At 37.3% G+C, this 20,505-nt stretch overlaps 1 protein-coding gene across 2 annotated transcripts in view; it reads right to left on the bottom strand.

The window, feature by feature from the left end:
- The window catches only part of LOC145671542 (dipeptidase 1-like), a 718,611-nt gene that overhangs the window by 31,262 nt on the left and 666,844 nt on the right, over positions 1 to 20,505 (bottom strand). For both annotated transcript variants that reach the window (XM_081740732.1, XM_081740737.1), the window contains 2 exons: positions 4,526 to 4,702; positions 3,900 to 3,984 (listed from right to left, as the gene is read on the bottom strand). In XM_081740732.1, coding sequence (XP_081596858.1) covers positions 3,900 to 3,984; positions 4,526 to 4,702 — 262 coding nt within the window. The remainder of the gene's footprint in view (positions 1 to 3,899; positions 3,985 to 4,525; positions 4,703 to 20,505) is intronic.

Raw genomic sequence — 20,505 nt, 5'->3', positions numbered from 1 at the left:
AGGACACCTGAATTGTTATTGAAAAAGTGTTATTTGATTACTAGGAACATCTACCGGGCAGCTTAGACACTTATTCGTTTCTTTTCTCCAGAGTTTACGTAGGTAGAGATGGAAGTTAAAATCTATGCGAGAAAAATATTTTTAGATATTTTTTTCTATATCGGTAGAATGTAAATTCTGACGGAAGAATTACAAGTTTGCAAATGTAGATAAACTGTACAAAAAATGAAATGAAATCTTTGAGTTTTACATCCCACGCTTATGCCGGTTAGGCTAAAGGAGACGGTGATGATGAGTAATGAATGAAATGGTGGAATGAAGAAAGTGGGAGGAAACGGGAGAACCCCGAGAAAACCCACGCACACGGTGTTTGTCCACCACAAAGTTCACTTGGCGGGGCTTGGGATCGAACCCGGGAGCCCAAGCACCAGAGTGAACGCTCTACCACTGAGCCACCGCGGCCCCAGGATAAACTGTACAGTATTACGTGATGCGAAGAAAATTGCATTTTGCTCACAACTAGTATAGTTATCAAGAAGAAACAAATTCAAAATACACAAAGATTCAGTGTTGACTAAGGACTGTATGTGAAGCAATAGAAATACTACACCTTACTGCAAGTTCGGACCTGTAACACACCTCTTCTTAGCCGGCAAATTTCAAAGAAATCACACATACGCAAATTACTCACAAACTATTGATTTGCGATCCCCAGTACATATAGGTGAAAATGTTCCAAAGTATTTGTAGAATATCCCCTTCCAAGGAATGCATAGAATTTCCAGTCACTCTGTATATATATATATATATATATATATATATATATATATATATATATATATATATATATATAATTTGAAAATAAAATGTTTTATTAATAACTGCAGCAAAACATGATTTAGTTTAGGGAGTTGGAGTAATAAAGTTTAGTGCTGTGGTCTATACCTTTTATTTTGTTAGCTTTTGATACTACTAATATGGAATGAGGTCTTTACGGCGTTTTAAGAACTCAACAAAGGCTTGTTATGGAAAAAGAATGTATTTTAAATTTTCTTCATAAGGTCGAAATCAAGGAAAGGTTCCTCTATCTCTTATTACACTAGTTAACAAATTTAAACTTTTTGTTTGTTACATGAGAAAAAGCACCTGATCTTAAAGGAACTTTTGCGCTGAATTCGAATATGCACTCGGTTTCTCTCCATCACGTACAGTTTTCCCGTAACAGAGGGATTTTCGGGAAATTCCCTCAAAAATTTCCCTTTTTCAGATATTTTATTCCCCTAGCTCCTGTCCCCTTACATATAGTAACATAGAAATTATACCTAAGTATACCTTGATTTATATTTAATAAACCCTAAAAGTTTCGTAAAAATCGCTTTGTTCTTTCTAGAGAAATAAATATATTTGTATGTATACTGTGTGCACTGTTTATTGCACCTGATAGTAATGCTTTCAGATCTCCTGAGTTGAGGTAAAAACGATTTCCTTTATTACTACAAACACAGACATAAAAATGAATATTTACAATAGTCAACAACACACTTGTATTGCTCTCTGTAAATTAGAAACGTGTATAAAAATAGAATGTACTTCCAACGTATATTTTTTTTAAACGTACAGTATATGTATATCTTAATACATATATATACAATTCTCCAAGGTAGTTGGTATTTTATTAGGACTGCAGTGCGGTTACACGAAGTACCAATGTTTTTTATGTTTATGGGATAGCCGAGCTGATGACAAACATTATGAAGTGAAGGAATGGGAACCTAGAGTGAATTACGTACCTGGAGAATGCAACGTCAAATACGCTTCTTTGGTAGATCCTAATAAGATATTACTACCGCCACTTCATATCAAGTTAGGACTTATAAAAAACTTTCTCAAAGCCATGGACACATCTGGTGAAGGTTTCAAGTATTTGCGAGATAAGTTCCCTAACCTGAGTGATGCTAAGATTTCAGCGGGAGTGTTTATTGGTCCCCAAATTAGGAAATTAATGCTTGATGATAGCTTTGACAGCAAGTTAAACAGTGCTGAGCTAGCTGCCTGGACAGCATTTAAGTGTGTTGTGCGCAACTTTCTGGGCAATAACAAAGCTGAGAGTTACACAGAAATCGTGCAGGACATGATACAGAAATACAAAGAGTTGGGTTGTAGGATGTCTTAAAAATCCACTTTTTGCACTCCCACCTCAGCTTCTTTCCTGCTAACCTAGGTGCTCTCAGCGACGAACAGGGGGAAAGATTCCACCAAGATATAATGGCAATGGAGAAAAGGTACCAGGGACGATGGGATCCTTCAATGATGGGGGACTATTTTTGGGGTCTTGTTAGAGAATGCAACATTTCTTACAAAAGAAGGAAGTAGTGTACGTTTTTGTAACCCAATGGAAGTTTCATATATTGTGATAGTTTTGATTGTCTTTTCATGATCTTTTGGTACATTTGTATTATTGTTTATTGTAAATTGTCACACTTGTAAATTATATTGTATTATATTTTATATATGTGTTTGTGGTAATAAAGCAAAACGTTTTACCTCAAGTTAAGAGGTCTCAAAGCATTACTATAAGGTGCAATAAACAGTACACACAGTATACATACAAACATATTTATTTCTCTAGAAAGAATAAAGCGATTATTACGAAACTTGGAGGGTTTGTTAAATATAAATCAAAGTATACTTAGGTATAATTACTATGTTAGTATATGCAAGGGGACAAGATCTTGGGGTGTAAAATAAACGAAAAGGGAAATTTTTGAGGGATTTTCCGAAAATCCCTCTGTTACGGGAAAATCGTACGTGATGGAGAAAAACCGAGTGCATATTCGAATTCAGCGCAAAAAGTTCCTTTAAGAACAGCTATTTCCTTTTATGTAACAAAACCTTTGTTAACTAGTGTTATTATTATTGGTTATTCCTCCGGAGCTTCTGTCCCGGTGTACACTACAGGTGAAAATAATTCTTAATTTAAAAACTCTAACTATTTATAGTTATAAAATTTATCTATCTATTTATTTATTTGCTCACCAACTGCCTATAAAAATCCATACGATATTTGTTTAGTTTTTCAACGAATTATAGTGATCGCGAGCAGTCGTGAAGCTTGATCTTTATATTTACCAATTTCACCACCCAATAGAATACGAGGGTGTGTTCTGGTCGTCAATCCCTATTAATGAAATATTACCAGTTTCGTCTCTCGTACTATACGGAGAACATCTTCTGAGGGTTCAGTGCTGTCGGATTGCCCCTAAGTTTTGTTTTATGGTTATTATTGTTGTCATTATATATATATATATATATATATATATATATATATATATATATTTGCTATTATTATTATTACTGTTTAATTCAAATATTTGTTACTGTTCGATTTATAGGTATTTAAGTTTTTTTTTTTTTTTTTTTTTTTTTTTTTTTTAAACACTGGTTTGACATGTCCTTTAAGTTTGGTAACATTGTTGGTGCACTTTGTTTTTTCGCTTTATCTCAAGTATGGATTCGGAAGGCAGCTCCAGAGCTCGTACCAAATTCTTCCCATGTATCGAATGTGTGGGAAAACAGTTCTATAACTTGTGTAGAGTGCAAGGTCGCCGCGGTCACTATAGTTGGACACAATATTGAGTTGATTTAAATCATTGAGTGGTAAGCGATAGAGCTGGCATCATCTACTGGTTTCAGGGAAGCAACGCAGGTAGTGACACCAATAAACGCGACTTTTAACTGTTAACATTTGCGTTACTACTACTGCTGCTGCTATTACTACTACTACTACTACTACTACTACTACTACTACTACTAATAATAATAATAATAATAATAATAATAATAATAATAATAATAATAATAATAATATAATAATAATAATAGGAAGAAGAAGTACTTACCGACAGCATCGGCGATTGTGGAAGTATCTTTACAGGTCAAAAACTGGGAATAGAAGTTGACCATTACTATTCCTCGATTTAAGGCCTGCAAAAGGAAGAAAATATTTATTTAAATCTTCGAATGTTTTTCATGCAACTGTTCATGATATTAATCAATCTATAAACACATTAAGTGGTAGAAGCATTTTTTTTTACATGTATACTTAGAAAAGAAAAGTTTTATAAAAAGCTATCAATATGGCATTTGTTCACTGAAGAAGCATTTGGCATTTTAAATGAAATTTGGGTGAATTTTAACATGGGTGTAAGAGAAACTTTTTCTTTGTGTTAGTAATAGTACATCACGATAAATTGGGGGAAGTAAGCTCTGTGCGTACAAAGTTCTTATCTTCGATACATATTTATTTTCATAGACGAATAAATCTATATAGTATGGTTGCTATATAGCAGGAAGTTTCCAGTCTTTTTAAGATTGAGAGATTCTTGTTATTTCAGAAATCACTGGCGATCTACTTATCTGTTCCTTAGCCCGCTAGGGCACCGCGAGCTACCTCTCATGACTTGCCGGTCAACTACTACTGTATATACAAAAATATTCACACTTTAATGTAATTGTGTACACTTACCACTTGTCTCAGTACATCGTCAGGCACATTCCTGGAGCTGTTGCACAGCGCATGCGCAGAAGAATGTGAAAATATGACAGGAGCTTTGCTTACATCCAGTGCCTGCCTCATTGTGCGAACGGAAACGTGTGATAAGTCAACGATCATCCCCAGTCGATTCATCTCCTTCACTATAATCTGTAACATACAAGAAAATAACATACATTAGAATAATTCCTTTGTTTAAAACTGAAAAAAAAAGGTGCTGAGGATGGACAGTACAGAATGATTCCAAAGGGCTTCAAAGACATATAAAGGCAAAGTTAATTTTGGCGTCTTTAGGTTTGAAAGTGATGATAAGACTGGTTTCACTGTTGCCAACTAGTGTCCTTGAAAACTAATAAAGCAAACGTTTTAATTTTCTTACTTCGATGAGCGTCCCGCTGTATATGGTCTACATAGCATGTAGCAGCAGAATTGACGTTTCATATGAACTAATGACCTCGAATGCGTAATTGCTAAACTTCCGATGAGAATATTGCTTTTAGTAGGCGAATATTATGACTTGACACCTCTGTGAGAATATAGAGCATATGGGCCGAATCAGCCTTCTGCATCATAGCGTTGGCAACGTCACTCTAAGCGGATTGGTTTACATGAGAGCAAAGTTCAAGGTCAAAAGTCAATTCCGCTGCCAACTACAATAGTTGGACATCCAGTTTTTAAACGTACTCTGTATACTAAATGTAGATAGATGTTACATACAAATAAACAGAAAACGCAAGTGAATGAATGTTGACGCACTATAGCAACGAAGATAATAATAATATAATAACAAAAAATAATAATATAATAACAGTACACCACGTGAAGGAATTTGATTTATGTGTAGTGATATTTTCTAAGATAATATTGAAAGCAAAAATGGTCAGTAGATTACTACTGCTTCCATTTTTTCTAGAGTAATTAGAATGGAGATGGAATATATTCTTCGGATACTTAATTGATTGCAAAGTACAACTTTTCGTTATCTATCACCACCTCTACTCTATATCGATCAAAATTAAGACCGGAAGTGGTCAATTTCAATCACTTTCAGTTTCAATATCACTTCCCATCAGCGAACTAATTTCTAATATTTGATCTACGACATTCTGACCAAAATTGATGATGATTCATTAAGTAAGGTAACTGCAGGTATATACGCCAATGCAGCTAAATACGCCAAGTGTTCAGTGCTGGGACGTTTCCCCGAAATCTGCTAGAATGTGCCTCCAATATGTGCCACGGGCTTGAACAAGTCCGAATTGACAAATATTCCGGGAGACAGCGCTGAGACCGCCACGCTGTGAAGTGTTGTTTGCTTCGGGAAGGTTCCGTGGAAGAACGTTGCTATTTCAACAGAGGTAAGAACCCGTTATTAGTACCGTGCTAACTCAGAACATTGCCGATTGTTTACGGCAATGTACGCCTTATTTCGTGTCCGTCTAGGAACACTTTGTTTTGTAAGTGTAATTTCAGTTTTTGTGATTCCATGGCTACTAAATCAATACCAACCATGGTGCAACGAAATACGCCAGGGCTTGTGCAGGACTGATTGCAGAATACATTTGTCTCACATGTTAAATGTAATATAGGTGTAGTTTTTTTTTTTTAAGTCACAGTACAGTGACACTGTTTATCTTGTTACGTACTAAAAGTTTTCAGTTTGAAACTTCATTTCAACTTTGGAGATTATCGTTTTTACATTTTATATTTTTATCTTCATCTTGCACTTTGATTATTCTATTTCTTCCTTCAGCTATGTTGTGTAGTAATATTTGAGTTCCTATAATACATGTGATGTAAGCAATTGCAAGATTTATCACAGGTTTCTAGTAGTATTCTAGACTTGGCGTAATTACCTGTACGTGTTGGTAAGTACGCCACTTTGTAACACGTTTTCTTTTACCTTGGGTACAAAATAGAAGCTAGTGGCGTCAGGGGTGCCCATCCCCCCCAAAGCAGATGGCGCACTCCCCCCCAAAACTAATAATCTCTTCCCTCCTCAAAGCTCAAGTCCTCTAAAAACAATTGCCCAGTGTAGCAGTAGTTTTTATAGTACTAGTAATTGTTATTTTGGTTGTTGTTTTTATTTCCTGTAGTAGTATTATAGAATGCTTGTAGTAGTAGTAGGGGCAGTAGTAATTATAAAAATGGCATTACTTTTATTAGTAGTCTTGGTAGTGTACAATACTAAATATGTTCTATAAGGATATTGAAGGGTATAAAAACTTCTACACACTGTGTATGGCACAGGTATTCTTTTTTAACAATTAGTAGTATTATTTTTTTCTTTACAAAATATTGATATAATTCCCTTGTACATGAAAAGTAAGACGCAAGTTACAAGTTATTGAGTTTGATACCAAAAGAAAATGTTATCCTCGAAATTAGCCTACAAAAAGAAGTGATATCCAACAAAAAACATTCCTGTAAAAGAGCCAAGTACGAGTGGCCTTAAAAAGAATTGAAATCACAAAAATAGGTGCCAAGTTCTGGTGGACAACAGTTACAAACACTCACTGGCTCACTTCAAATTTAGATTTGAAACTTGGCTGTTGTCTGTATGGTTACCACTAGCTCACAATTATGTCAAACGACTTTATAATTTTCAACAGACAACATAGGCAAGTTTCAAATCTAAATTTGAAAGTGATTCCTTGAGTGTTTGTAACTGTTGTTCACTAGAACTTGGCGCCATCCTTTCATATAGCAACTTGCACGGTACTTCATTCATAGAGTTTCTAAGCAGGGGGTAAGGGGATTCATTCTCGAGATTTAAAAAAAATCGCATCGTGTTGCAATGTTATTCTGACGACAGCAAAAATACTTATTCGACATTAGAGTAAAATTCATCCCCAATTTTTTTATTCCCCCCAATTTTTTCCTCGATGGCACAACTTGCGACATTCATCGCTGCTGTGGGCGGCCCTTCTCTCTTAAAACGAACCAACCTTTCTTTTCCTACGGCTGCTTGCGCGGTACTTCATTCATCGAGTATCGAAGCAGGGGGTACGGAGATTCACCCCGGAAAATTTTTGAAAATTAGCTTCTCAAAATCGTGTTTTAATGCTATTCCGACAGTAAAATTGCTAGTTCGAAAGTAGAGTAAAATCCCCCCCAAAATTTTTCTCAATGGCGCAGCTTGCGCCATACATCCCCCCTGTGGGCGGCCCTGAGTGGCGTCATTGCCACATTTTCTTTTGTACACACGGAAAATGCTACTCTGCAATGCACATGTGTTGTTTTTTGTGCTTCATGAAAATTAAGGCCTTAAAAATCCAACATCCTTAACATGGCGTATTTACCTGCACCTACCTTAGTTCTTGAGATTTTTTTTGTCTTCCGAACAGACAGACACATATACAGACGTAGCAAATAATTAATGGAGTTTTGGTGTACCTTTAATAAAATAAAAATTATTCAAAGACAATCCACTCACAAGACGTTATTAGTTTTATGCATGAACAATGGACCAGCACAACCAAACCAAACCATATACTTTACTAGGAAATGTTTCATGTTAAATTCCTTAAACTCTACTGTGCAGAAAGGGTAGCTCAGTTGTAGAGCGTTCACCGCCGGTGCTTGGGGTCCTGGTTCGATCCCAGCTCGCGCCGTGTGGACTTTGTGGTGGACAAACACCGTGCTCGTGGGTTTTCTCTTGGTTCTCCCGTTTCTTTCCACATTCTCCATTCCACTATTTCATTCATTTCTCATCTTCACCATCTCCTTTAGCCTAACCGGCATACTCGTTTGACGTAAAACAAAGATTTCATTTCATTTTTTCCACTGTGCAGAGACGGATCTGGGAGAGGAGGTAACCAGAACACAGACTATAATAAGCATATAAGTTTACTATAAACTTTCAAAAACATATAAGTAATAGCTTCAATTAATTTTGTCACTCAAAAAACTGGAGGATATAGGCCCCGGCCACTGGTTTGATCCGTTTCTGCTACTGCGTCTTAAGGTAATTACGCAATTTCTCCTTATAATCGTTTCATACTAGTTATAGTATAAGTGTCGGACCCACTCTTTTACATCTTAAACCTCTTAAAGCTCTTTTACATCTTAAAGTTCCAAGTATCTAAGCCTTTGTTGGTAGAGAGACGTCCCCGACCAATTTTACAACGTTGTCCCAACCATTTTTTTACTACTGAGGGAAAATTACACAAGGATTTCTTTTTTTTACTAACCAAAATTTAGCAAAACTTCTGTTAAAAGTATAAACGACATACATTTATGCATTAAGCAGAAACATCCGCGCGTAGTACTCCAACTTGTAAAACTATGTTTTTCTACGATTTCAGAAACTTTACATTTCATATAAAACTTTCAATCCTCTGGGATTTGTTCCTGAAATAAGGTTGAAACACCGTACAAACTTCCATTTTCAGAGACAAAACTAAAACAATCTTTACTAACGTTGGATTTTTGAAATCAAATTACAAGCTGGTAATGCATATTCACACATTTCTATTGGGAAAATATAGTTGTCACACAAGGTCTTGGTTAATTCAAACAAATTTATGAGTAACTATAGAGTAGCATAGAGGATAATGGAGCTTAAAATGACGACAAAGTGTTCGCATTATCTACTCTCAAAGGACAACAATGTAATGTCTCTCTTCTTTTGTTTTTCCTAATCTCTTTACCAGTAGTTACGTATCTCCGTTATTACATTTCCATTTGAGTTTTGTTTGTTAGTAACATAGACTTCTATCTCATTTGGAAGGAAAATGAGAGGTTGGAAATAAGGTCACATTACGTCCCTAAAGGGAATAACAAATTACCATGTATAATTAGCTGCTGTACAATCCTACCATGTTTATTCATTATCATTGATATGACACTAATGATTTCTGAGTGTTACTTGCAGTGCTTACTGTCTTCGTATATTTGATGAAGAGTAACAATAAAAAAATAGTCCTTCTTTCCGTCTTTCAATTACACAGTCACCCCCCCCCAACACACACACGCACGCACACACACACACACAAATAAAGAAAAGTTCTGTGCAACGCACCCAAGGCTATATATTCGATGTATTTTGTTACCCAGACCTCAAATTTCGAAACCCCAGTATGATTGACCGTGTCATTTTTTTTTAATGGGCGAAAAACTTAAGCGATTTTGGGTAGGGAAGATATAAGTAACACAGCCATACACAAAAACAAGTTTCGTACAGCAGACCCCAGAGTATGGATTCGATCTTTTTTTCTACACAGAATCCAAATTTCGAAAGGCCAGGACGATTGGCGGTGTCAGTTTTTTGTGGGCGAATAATTTGAGCAATTTTGGATGGGGAGGGCACATGTTTTCCACCTATAAAAAATTGACATGGTTAATTGTCCTAGAGTTTCAAAATTTGGATTCTGTGTAAAAAAATATATCGAATCCATACCCTGGGGTCCGTTGCACCGAACTCTTTTTTTTTTTTTTTTTTTTTTTTGTATGGTTGTGTTACGTGTATGTTTACTATCCAAAACCGCTCAAGTTTCTCGCCCATAAAAATATTGGTACGGTCAATTATCCTGGGCTTTCAAAATTTGGATTCTGTGTAACAAAATAATCCCCTGGGGTCCATACCCATACCCTGGAGTTTGCTGCACGGAACTTCTTTTATGGCTGTGTTATTTTTTCCCTGTTAAATCAAGGACAATATAAATTGAACGAACTCATCCGATCATGATCAAACTTGGCATGGTGGTAGGTCTTCATCTGCCAAATAAGCCCTTGAAATATTACGTGGTGCAGGGTTTAAATTCTCGGGTTATGGGAAGTCAAATTCAGACTCAATTTTCGGAAACAAAAAATCACATCCCCAAATTATCTAGCCGAGATCAAGCTTGGCGTGGTGGTGGACCTGAATCTCTTTTATAAATAAGTGAAATATATTGTGTAAGCTTTGTTCCCCGAGTTATAAGTTGTCGAATTTTAATTGACATTTAAAAAAAATACATCAAACTTATTCGATCGGATAAAACCTTGGTATGGTGGCAAGACCAGCTGTACAGTCGGCTACAAAAGTTATTTCCGTTTGGTAAAGTTTATTTTGAGAATAACGGTGCAACGGCTGGAACGTATGAAAATTACTTTTTTTTTTTTAATTTACTGAAAACTGTACTCATATTGTCAGTGGCGACCTAAAAGGTAAAAACTGGGGGGGGGGGGGCAGCCAGTACTCAGATTATTATAGGAATATATAAACGTTCCAGAAATATATAAATAATAGCTTAAATTATTTTGTTATTGAAAAAACTGGGGCGCTAGGCCCCCACGGCCCTGGCCAAGACCCGCCACTGTATATTGTCCTTCCATTCTGAAGTTGTTTTGCGAAACTAATTTTATCATACGAGAAAAAAAACTTTTGTCGCTGACTGTATAAGTGTATAAAATATTATCGTGCGGGCTTCTGATTTTTCAAAGTATTCACAAGCAACGTTCTGAATCAACTAATTATCCATATTAAGAGATAATGGGCCTTATGCAGAGACATTCTGTTGTGTGATTAGTGCCATACTAAAGCGTTCGACTAACATGTTCGCTGAAGTAGTCAAGCCTTAACTATGACGCTAGTCTTACGTCCAAACGACTCTGCATAAGGCGGAATATGTATTGTTTAACCCGCGATCGGTCCCGCCAGTAGAAAAAATCTAACAATAATACATTTTTTTAGCTATAACTTTTTTGTTCTTTTATTCACTGAAGTTATTTTTAAAATACCTCCCCTACTTCTACTTTGTAGTTACGGTGCAATTGGTAGGGATGGGGTAGCTATACAACAATGGATTCCTTGTTTACAAATAAGGTCCCCAGTTTGTTAGATTTTTTTCTAGCTGCGGGACCGATCGCGTAAGTACCCGTGTTAGATTATTTCTAACGACGCGAACTACGGCGTAACAATTTGTGCTCGTAACTTTCCTGCTTCCGTGTCAACAGCATGGCTACGAATATTATTAGGATGTGGTTAAATGAGGAATTGTCTGGTGCAGTGAGATTTTATGGAAAATGACGCTGTTTCGGAACATAGGGAACATTAATTCGTACACGGAGCAATCTAATGCAAGTTCGGACGAAAGTTATCTACATAATCTTTAACCAGAAAGAGAGAGGAACCAAAATATGTTTGGAGGGATAAAACTACTAAATGGAATGTCCATAAGCCAGTTGAAACTAAAACGCGCCGTCAAAATTTAGCGATGCAATTACCTGGTGTAAAAGTTACTGCGAAGAACTGTAAAATAATTACCGACTCCGGGAAACTCCTTTCCCGATAATGCAATACAGGAAATCGTTCAGTTTACAAATATAATGTTGGATAGAATGGCTACTATATACAGTCGTGGATATGCTGCCTGCTGACTAATACCGATGAAATTCTTGCATTTTTTGGCGTTAGAAAAAATTTTATACACGCGACCGATCGCGTTACTCCATAAGGCGCGACTGATCGCGGGTTAAAAAAAAAAAAAAAAAAACAGTTAGAGATCATTCTTGGACGAATGAAATCCAATGAAGAATAATTTTACCGAGTGCATATTTGACTTGCAGTTTGAATCTTTGGAAAAATAGAACATGAGACATTGAGATTCAAATCCGTCTGTCTTATATGTTTCCGGACTTAAAGGTGATCATCAGATATATCTGGGAATCTTACCTTTTTTTTTCAAGATATTGGAGAAATTCAAGAATAATAATATGATTTTTATGTGTAATTGTCTGAGAACAGCCATTTTCGACTGGATACTCTAAGACATCATATTTTTTTTTAATTCTCTTCTCAGTAAACCGCATGGAGAGGGAAAGGAGCTTGATAAATGTCACTGGCGATTGTCAGAAAGAACATTGATAGCGCCGTAGCCGACGGCTTTTGCACGAATGTTACTCATACATTCGTGACTAGTGTACACTACAGACACGTTTACTTGCTTGTTCCGTTCTCTTACCTCATATGCCTCTCATCTTTTGCGCAACGAGTTTCTCTTGTTATTTCTTAGCTTGTAAAAATGTGTTATACCTCATCCATCATCCATTCGCAAGTGATGTCTAAGACATCAAAATACTACTACTTACTCAACTGACGAATGCATTTTTTTTTAAAGAAGAGATTGTCTTTGTTATTATCCATCTCATCGTCACATTAACAGTCTCGGCGATCCTAACTGAACATTGTTTATCGGTCGAATCACTCACAGCTCCTATTACCAGTGATGATATTGTCGACTCTCAGAAATCGCAGTAATACAGCTCCTGGAGCTGATACTATCACTTCGCCAGACACTAATAGTTTTCCATGTTTCCCTCGCAAATCTCTACACGAATATCTAAACTACAGGCTTCTTTCCAACATTTTGAAAGCTCGCTAAAATAGAATCTAACAGGGGTCCTAGGCTTCTTAATTCTTACTCACTGATTAGTGTTACTAATATTTTCAGCAAGACCCTAGAATGCATTCTGGTAAAGCGCCTCCACTTGTACTTACATACTCATTCTACTCTACCATCTATTCAAGCTGAGTTTCGATAGTCATTTAGCACAGTTGTCAAGCTATTTAGTTAGCCACTACAATAAACGTCTGCCTGATATTTTACTTTCATTTGATATTGAGCGTTCATTCGATACTCTTTGACATCAGGAGCTTCTCTTCAAATTACTTCGCATTTTATTTCTAACTTATGTACGGCTTATCACCAATTTTCTTCATCGTCGCTCAGCATTTATATAAATTAATGAAGCACAGTCCCACCACTTTATTCTGAAAGCTAGAGTTCCCCAGGGCTCTGTTTTGTTTCCACTACTGTATATTTTATACGTAGCCGTTGCAGACGATATAGCCTACCTCGCTCATTGTTCGTCGGTAGATCGTATAAACGTTACTTTACAACCAGCAATTAATAAATTTGTCAGTTGCTGCCTCAAATGGAAACTGAAACTAAATCCATCTAAAACTCAAATTACCTTGTTTGGCCTCAAACGCAAAAAATATTGGCCAACACGAAATCCTGAGCGATTACATCTCTCACTCCCGCGTTCACAATTATGTTTGCAAAATAGTGTTAAATATCTTGGCGTCACCTTCGATAAACACCTTACTTGGAAAGCTCCTCTCTCCAATTTAGAAGCTAATAAACACCGAAGAATCAATTCGTTACGCGTTTTACGAGGAACCAACTGGGGCCTCGATACAAACCTCATACTTTATACGTAAAATGTCTTTGTTGTCCTACTCTTAGTTATGGACATAACACCTGGTTATCCGCTCCCCAAAGTTCTATGACAGATTACAATTTCTCGAACGTCATGCCTTGCGTCTTGCCTCCTCACTATCTGCACTCTATCGTCATTCAACTATCTCTACTCTTTTACAACACCTCTATTGTCTCCGCTGTCCCTAGAGACGTGTTGTGCAACGTCTACCAACGCCGCTCACCCGTTCATTTATGAACTATTAGATGAGACTCCAGCTACGCCACGTTACGCATATTCACCAATTGATCATCTTGCACTTCATGAATGTGATCAGCCCACTCCTCTCTACAACCCAGACCGTTGCATTTACCATCACCATTCCCATATTTATTGCGCATGATTTTATCTTTACGTTCCTTTGTTCTCACTAGCAGGGTTCCCATTGTCTCAACCCGCCCTGAGTAGCCCCAGAGCAGCAGAAGATTAACACCCTCGTCTCAGCTAACATCATGTGTCCTTATAGGAGCAGTCCGACTTAGAAATGCATTTTTAAAAAAATATTTCAATTTGTAGAGTTGAAAATTCTAAAAGGAATGGTGTTTGATCGCGATACGTTCAGTCGTTAGCGAGTAACAGAAAAAAAAAAGATTTTGTAATGATGTCATCCGTGGTCAAGTTGCGAGAGTAGGCTTCCATGCACACAGTGCCAAGCATTTCGTTTGTGAGTGGTGCGGTGTCACGTTCTAAAGTGCGATTTCCTTTTCCAGAACTGATTGCAAAGACTTAAATATGGCACCTGAATGTAAAAAATAATATCTGATGGTCGGCTGCAATTGACGGATTTTTTAATATTATAAAACGTAGTTTTTCCTACAAAGCATTTTACAAAGTTCAGCGTTTTACAAAAGGAACTAAAATTTGGGCGGACGAGATTGCTACAACACTTAAGTACCTTTTCTTTAATCATGGTTCCGATTCCCAAACATAAGTATGTTCATTTTCACATTTTGTTGCAATTTTTAATGATGGCCTACTATAATTTTGTGTTTCAAAATATATAGGCCTATAGGAGCGCGGCATATGTGGTAAAAATGAAATAATATCTGTAATGTTTGTCAGAATACGAAAAATACTTTACCAGTTAAATTTGTTTTATTCACATCGCTCTCCGCGGAACAGCTCTCGTCACTCATTTCATCATCATTGTCACTTAATACAGAAAATTAAACGATAAATCGATATTCTGAGGAACAGTGTCATCGTCAATGATCCCTTCTACAAGGGGGGTATATTTCACTTTAAAATGTTTGGAAGTAACACGAGTGTTTTTATTTGGCACAAAATGTTTCCTATTGATTTTCTTGAGCCATAATTTCTATTGATCTGGTGATTTCTTATGACTTGGAAAGGCAAGAAAAGATCTTTTTATGTCCCTCAACTTTAATCGCCAAGAATTACAACCGAAAACACAGCACGTGCTAGGCATTTCTACCTCACTTCACAGACACAGCACGCGCTGTACTAACACGTATTTTCTACTTTGCGCCAGTGTTTCTTTCAGAAAAATGTTCCTGGGGGGTATACTTAGTACTCGGAGGGGCACATATTATTTACACATGGTACTATTGTATTTATTAGTATATTATAGATGTACTATTTTGGTCTCCTTCGGAGAGGCACTCTCAGAGCTCCGGGAAACAGTGCCCCCAAAAATATGTCTGGAAGAAATACTGCTTCTCACAACACGACGTAATCACTGCTCTCTCTCTCTCTCTCTCTCTGTATTTTTTATACTAATGCTGTAGGAAAAACAACTAACAAAAACGACCCTCAAGAATTCAACACAAAGCAAGACAGCTAACGAACCCAAAACAATCTATTAAATCCTCTGCACTATTAAAGGTTCATCAGTTGCGCACAAGTGAGTGGTTGCTGACTCACATTGAGTTCCTCGCTAGCCCACATGTAACGTCAGCATTTACGATTCATCAAAAACAAACACATATACAAACTGAAAGAGACGGCCTATCAAGGTTTTTTAAAAAAATACATGTCTCTTATTGTTTCAAACTCATTATATTGCACCAAACTTGTTTTTAACTCGAACTGCTCTTTTATGTTAACAACACCTCATTCATACCATCACGTAATCTCTCATCGCTTGCTGATAACCACTCCTAATAGCTTTTTACTACATTTAAATTGATGTCACTGGCCCAAGAGAAGGCGTTACCTTCTGTGGCCCGTCTATCTATTGATGAAAATGAAATTGCACTTTAAAAAACACTGACTTTACAGAACAAAACCAAAAAAACCTTTCGAATTTCTTTTTCGTTCCACCAGCCAATTTTCTCAAATATTCTCCATATTCACAATTCGAAATCACTACCAGATATTGTACATCAACTCATTTATTTGAGTTCACCTCCGGTGCTTGGGGTCCCTGGTTCGATCCCAGCTCGCGCCGTGTGGACTTTGTGGTGGACAAACACCATGCTCGTGGGTTTTCTCGGGGTTCTCCCGTTTCCTCCCACTTTCTTCATCACCGTCTCCTTTAGCCTAACCGGCATAACCGTGGGACGTAACACTTAAAGATTTCATTTCATTTTTTTTCTTTTATTTGACGTTTCTGCTTCTTAAGTATACTAGTTCACACGAAACATTTGATAAATCTTTACTCCTTCGCCATCAAATGCACGCTATTATTTTTTCCTAAAACTTTCTTTCTCAGTTCCTATTGTTGCTTTTCTTCGTTTGAACAAAAACTACTTGACTCAAAATACACATATGGAACATATACGAACAATGTATCCTTTGTTGCTTTAAGTGAAAGCCAAATTAAATATATTTTCTCTTTCTTCTAATTTGTGCGTGTCATTTGCAGGTATAGAATGCCTTACGCACATAATTATTACGGAATTAGGGCGAAGCTAACAGCCAGTAATCACATTATCGCTTACAAAGGCACGTACGGTACCATGTTGTACAGAGTAAATACATACAATTTCGTACGAAGCAAGCCGTCGCAAACATCTGATTCCGTGCGGCTATTGTTCCCTCGAAAACCAACAAAAAAATATTTATATGATGTACTGTGTGTAATAGAGTTTGTGGCTTGTTTATACCTACATACCTAACGAGATGGAAAGAGAAAGATGGGGCTGTGTATGACACTCATTTCAGAGGATTTTTCAAAGTATTTGGCCAGAGTCAGAACGTAAAAGGGAAGTTTTACAATTCCATAAATGTTTTCCGGAATAAGAAATAAACCATTCCTTAAAAGTAATCCTACACAGGAACTTCGATTACATGAGGAAAAGGAGCTCTGATGCTCAGTTTTTGATGGATTCTTTTCACAACTTGACTTTGAGAAACTCTAACTGTAAATTTTTTGCTCAAGATAATGCATATAAATATAAAATTCATGAACACAGAGAGAGATATCTCTCATTAATTGTCATTCAGATAGTAAACCAAAAGCTTTTTTTGCTTGTTTCAGATTGTATTTTTGCATTAAACAAAATTCACCTCTTTTCTTCTGAGATGTATTTTTTTAGTATTTTTGCATTTCGTTTTTAACCTACAATAACTTAATAATGACTATACTCATTATCACCAAATCTTGTACAGTCAGTGACAAATGTTCTTTCCGTTTCCTAAAATTTATTTTGGGAATATTGTCCTCCCATTCTCCTCAAATTGTCCTTCCATTCTGAAGTTATTTGCGAAACTATTTTCATCAAACGGAAAAAAGACTTTTATCGCTAACTGTACAACAGTAACGGTCGTCCATGGTTATATTTTAGGATGAAGTTGATAATCTGTAATACCACCGTCCAATGATCTTCAAAAATCTGATCCCGTAGACTTAACGTTCCGACCGCGATTTTTTTATTGTCAAACACGACTTGATAGCATGTTCTTTTTTCATGTTGATAGTATGTAAAAGTATTAATCATAACGAAACGTTGTCACAATTGGCTTTGGAGGTCCTACATTTTATGGTAGATTCATTTCCATTATATACATCTTTTGCGGTGTTCTTATGAAAAAATCGGTGTTATCAGTGTTAGCCATAAAATTACGCTTAGCTTGGTGATTACAATACCAATTGCTCATGGGCGCCCGAAGGTGGGGCAGAGACACCCGGGCCCCCTAGCTCACAAAAATGTATATGTAATATAGCAAACCACGTATATTAAATACCAGATGTAATATAGCAACTAGGGAGATGTTCTCCTAGAAAATTTTCTTCGGGCGCACAGTGGAGTATTATGGCCGTAAACCTGGCCAAAAAGACAAATTTTAAAATCCGTCACATAGGTGTGAAAAGCATTCCCGCGCCAAGGGGACATATCTGCGAGTCACACAATGACCACTTCCGGTGCCTGAGTCACTCCTGGTGGGTCACAACCCTAGTTGATGTTTGGGTATCAGTCTGCGCGTGTGTGTGTTTCACAAGTTCATACTTTTCGTATTCGATCAGTTTATAGTTTTCTGTGAGACTGTAGTGTAAGGGGGTACAATTTCGAACAGGTACAATTCTGAACACTGTAAGCTTTTGCATTATTTTTCGAAATACAACAGTTTCCAACACTGAATGAAAAATATGGCGTTGACAGTGACTCCTGTGCTTGTTTGTTTCTGATAGAATTGTGTGTTTAGGTGTTTGTTGAGGCCGTACAGAAATTATTCTTCAATCAAAGGTATGTATATCAACCATAGAAAATGTCGTACTATAAAATAGCTCATTGTTTGACGTTGTATTGTTGCTTTAAATTGCGAAATGTTGGTTGTTAGTTTACTGTAGCATGTTGCACGGTCCATGATAGAAACAAGCATGGTACACCAGATGGCATTTATGATCATCATTTGTAACTGTTTAGTCGCAGATAAAGTATAGCGAAAGGTACAATTTCGAACACCAAGAAGGGACAATTCTGAACACTAGGGTGAAGATACATATCAGCCAGTTTTGCTAGCATTCTTAGTGTGCTTTTCGTGTTTTGTCATTACAGATGCCACGACGGAAAACTGAAAAGAAGAAGCGTCTTTTATGGGATCCTTCTAATATGTCAACAGCAGTGAAGAGCGTCTTATCGGGTGATTCATCGTTAAGAGGAGCATCGGCATTGTATCACATTCCACTAGGCACTCTTCATGACCGTGTAGGCAAGGAAAAGGAAAGGAAGATTGGACTTACTCGACGGGTGACAGGCAAAATTGGATATCCCACAGTACTATCGAAAGAAACGGAGAAGGCTTTGGTGAATAGGTTAGTGTATTTCGAGAACAGAGGATTAAGACTTACACCCCTGCAAGTAAAACGTGCTGCTTTTGATGTGGCTGTGGCCTGTGGAGTTCGGCACCCATGGAACCCAGATGTGAAGATAGCTGGCGATGATTGGTTGAAAGCCTTTACGAAAAGGCACCCAAACATAAGTTTGAGGAAACCAGAAGGACTATCGAGAGCTAGAGCTGCAAGTATGAATGAAGAAGTGAGGAACTACTTTAGAATTCTGAAAGGTATAATGAATGACTTTAATTTGTTCGATAAGCCTCAATGCATATACAAGATGAATAAGACTGGGATTCCCTTGAATAACAGACCGATGAAAATAGTAAGTCAAAAAGGAAAGCGTGAGATCGTGTCACTAACCAACGTTGAAAAAGGGGAAAACGTGACAGTCGTTGCTTGTTGCAATGCTTCTGGCTCTTACATTCCACCGATTATCATTTTCAAAGGTGTCAGAATGCGCCCGGAATTCAATGATGATTTGTCACCTTGCACAGTTGTGGAGTTCAGCGAGTCTGGCTACATCAATGAAAGGCTTTTCCTTAGGTGGTTGGAACATTTTTGTACATACAAAACTCCTGGTAAAGTTTTGCTTATCATGGAAGCCACACCAATTTCAATGCCTTGAAATTCTTCCAGGAGAAGGAGATCGAGCTCGTGGGTTTACCACTTCATAGTACGCACGTTCTTCAACCTTTAGATAGAACTTTGTTCAAGTCTCTGAAGGCACACTACCACAGAAAAGCAACAAACAGGCAACATCGCCATCCCAACTAGGCTCCGTCGAAGCTCAGAATTAATCCTCTCTTTTGCGAGGCTTGGAACGATGCAGCTTCTGTTGGCTCGGCCATAAAAGGTTTTGCGTGTACTGGAACCATGCCCTTTTCAAACGACATTGTTCTAAAGTCCAGATTTGCTCCTTCCCTCCTGTTCGTATCGTCTTCGGAAGAAGAAAAAAAGTCTAGGAGTAACACTGAAACTAATGACATTTGTGCACCAGGAACATCGAAAATTGATGATTCACCTACGTCACAAGATCAAGATAGGCCCACTATTATCTCACCTACACCAAATACCTCAGGTTCTCCTATGCCACAAGACGAAGACAAACCTACCATTCTCTTACCTACACCAGAACCCTCCGATTCTCCGGAAAATGCTGTGGTTTGTAACATCCTCAAAATCCCTGAGAAGAAACCTACACGTAAAAGAAAACTCCTAACCTCGCTCCATCTTATAAGCAACGCTCACATTGTTGAAGTACAGGATAAGAAATCCTGCGTTGTTAACCGGCCTACTGCAGGAAAGAAGCTTCAAGTTACAAGACAGCCGCAAAGAAGTAGGGCATTAACTCCAACAAATTAGTATATATGTGGTTTTTGCTATTACAGTGAAGAGTCCCTCCTGAAAGGCGACTGAATACGATGCCAGTTTTGCCAAGTGTGGTATCATGAAGTGTATGTAGGTG

The sequence above is a fragment of the Thermobia domestica genome, chromosome 2 (genome assembly GCF_964235325.1).
Source record: "Thermobia domestica chromosome 2, izTheDome1.hap1.1, whole genome shotgun sequence".
Classification (NCBI taxonomy): Eukaryota; Metazoa; Arthropoda; class Insecta; order Zygentoma; family Lepismatidae; genus Thermobia; species Thermobia domestica.
This window is presented reverse-complemented; position numbering and strand designations above follow the sequence as displayed.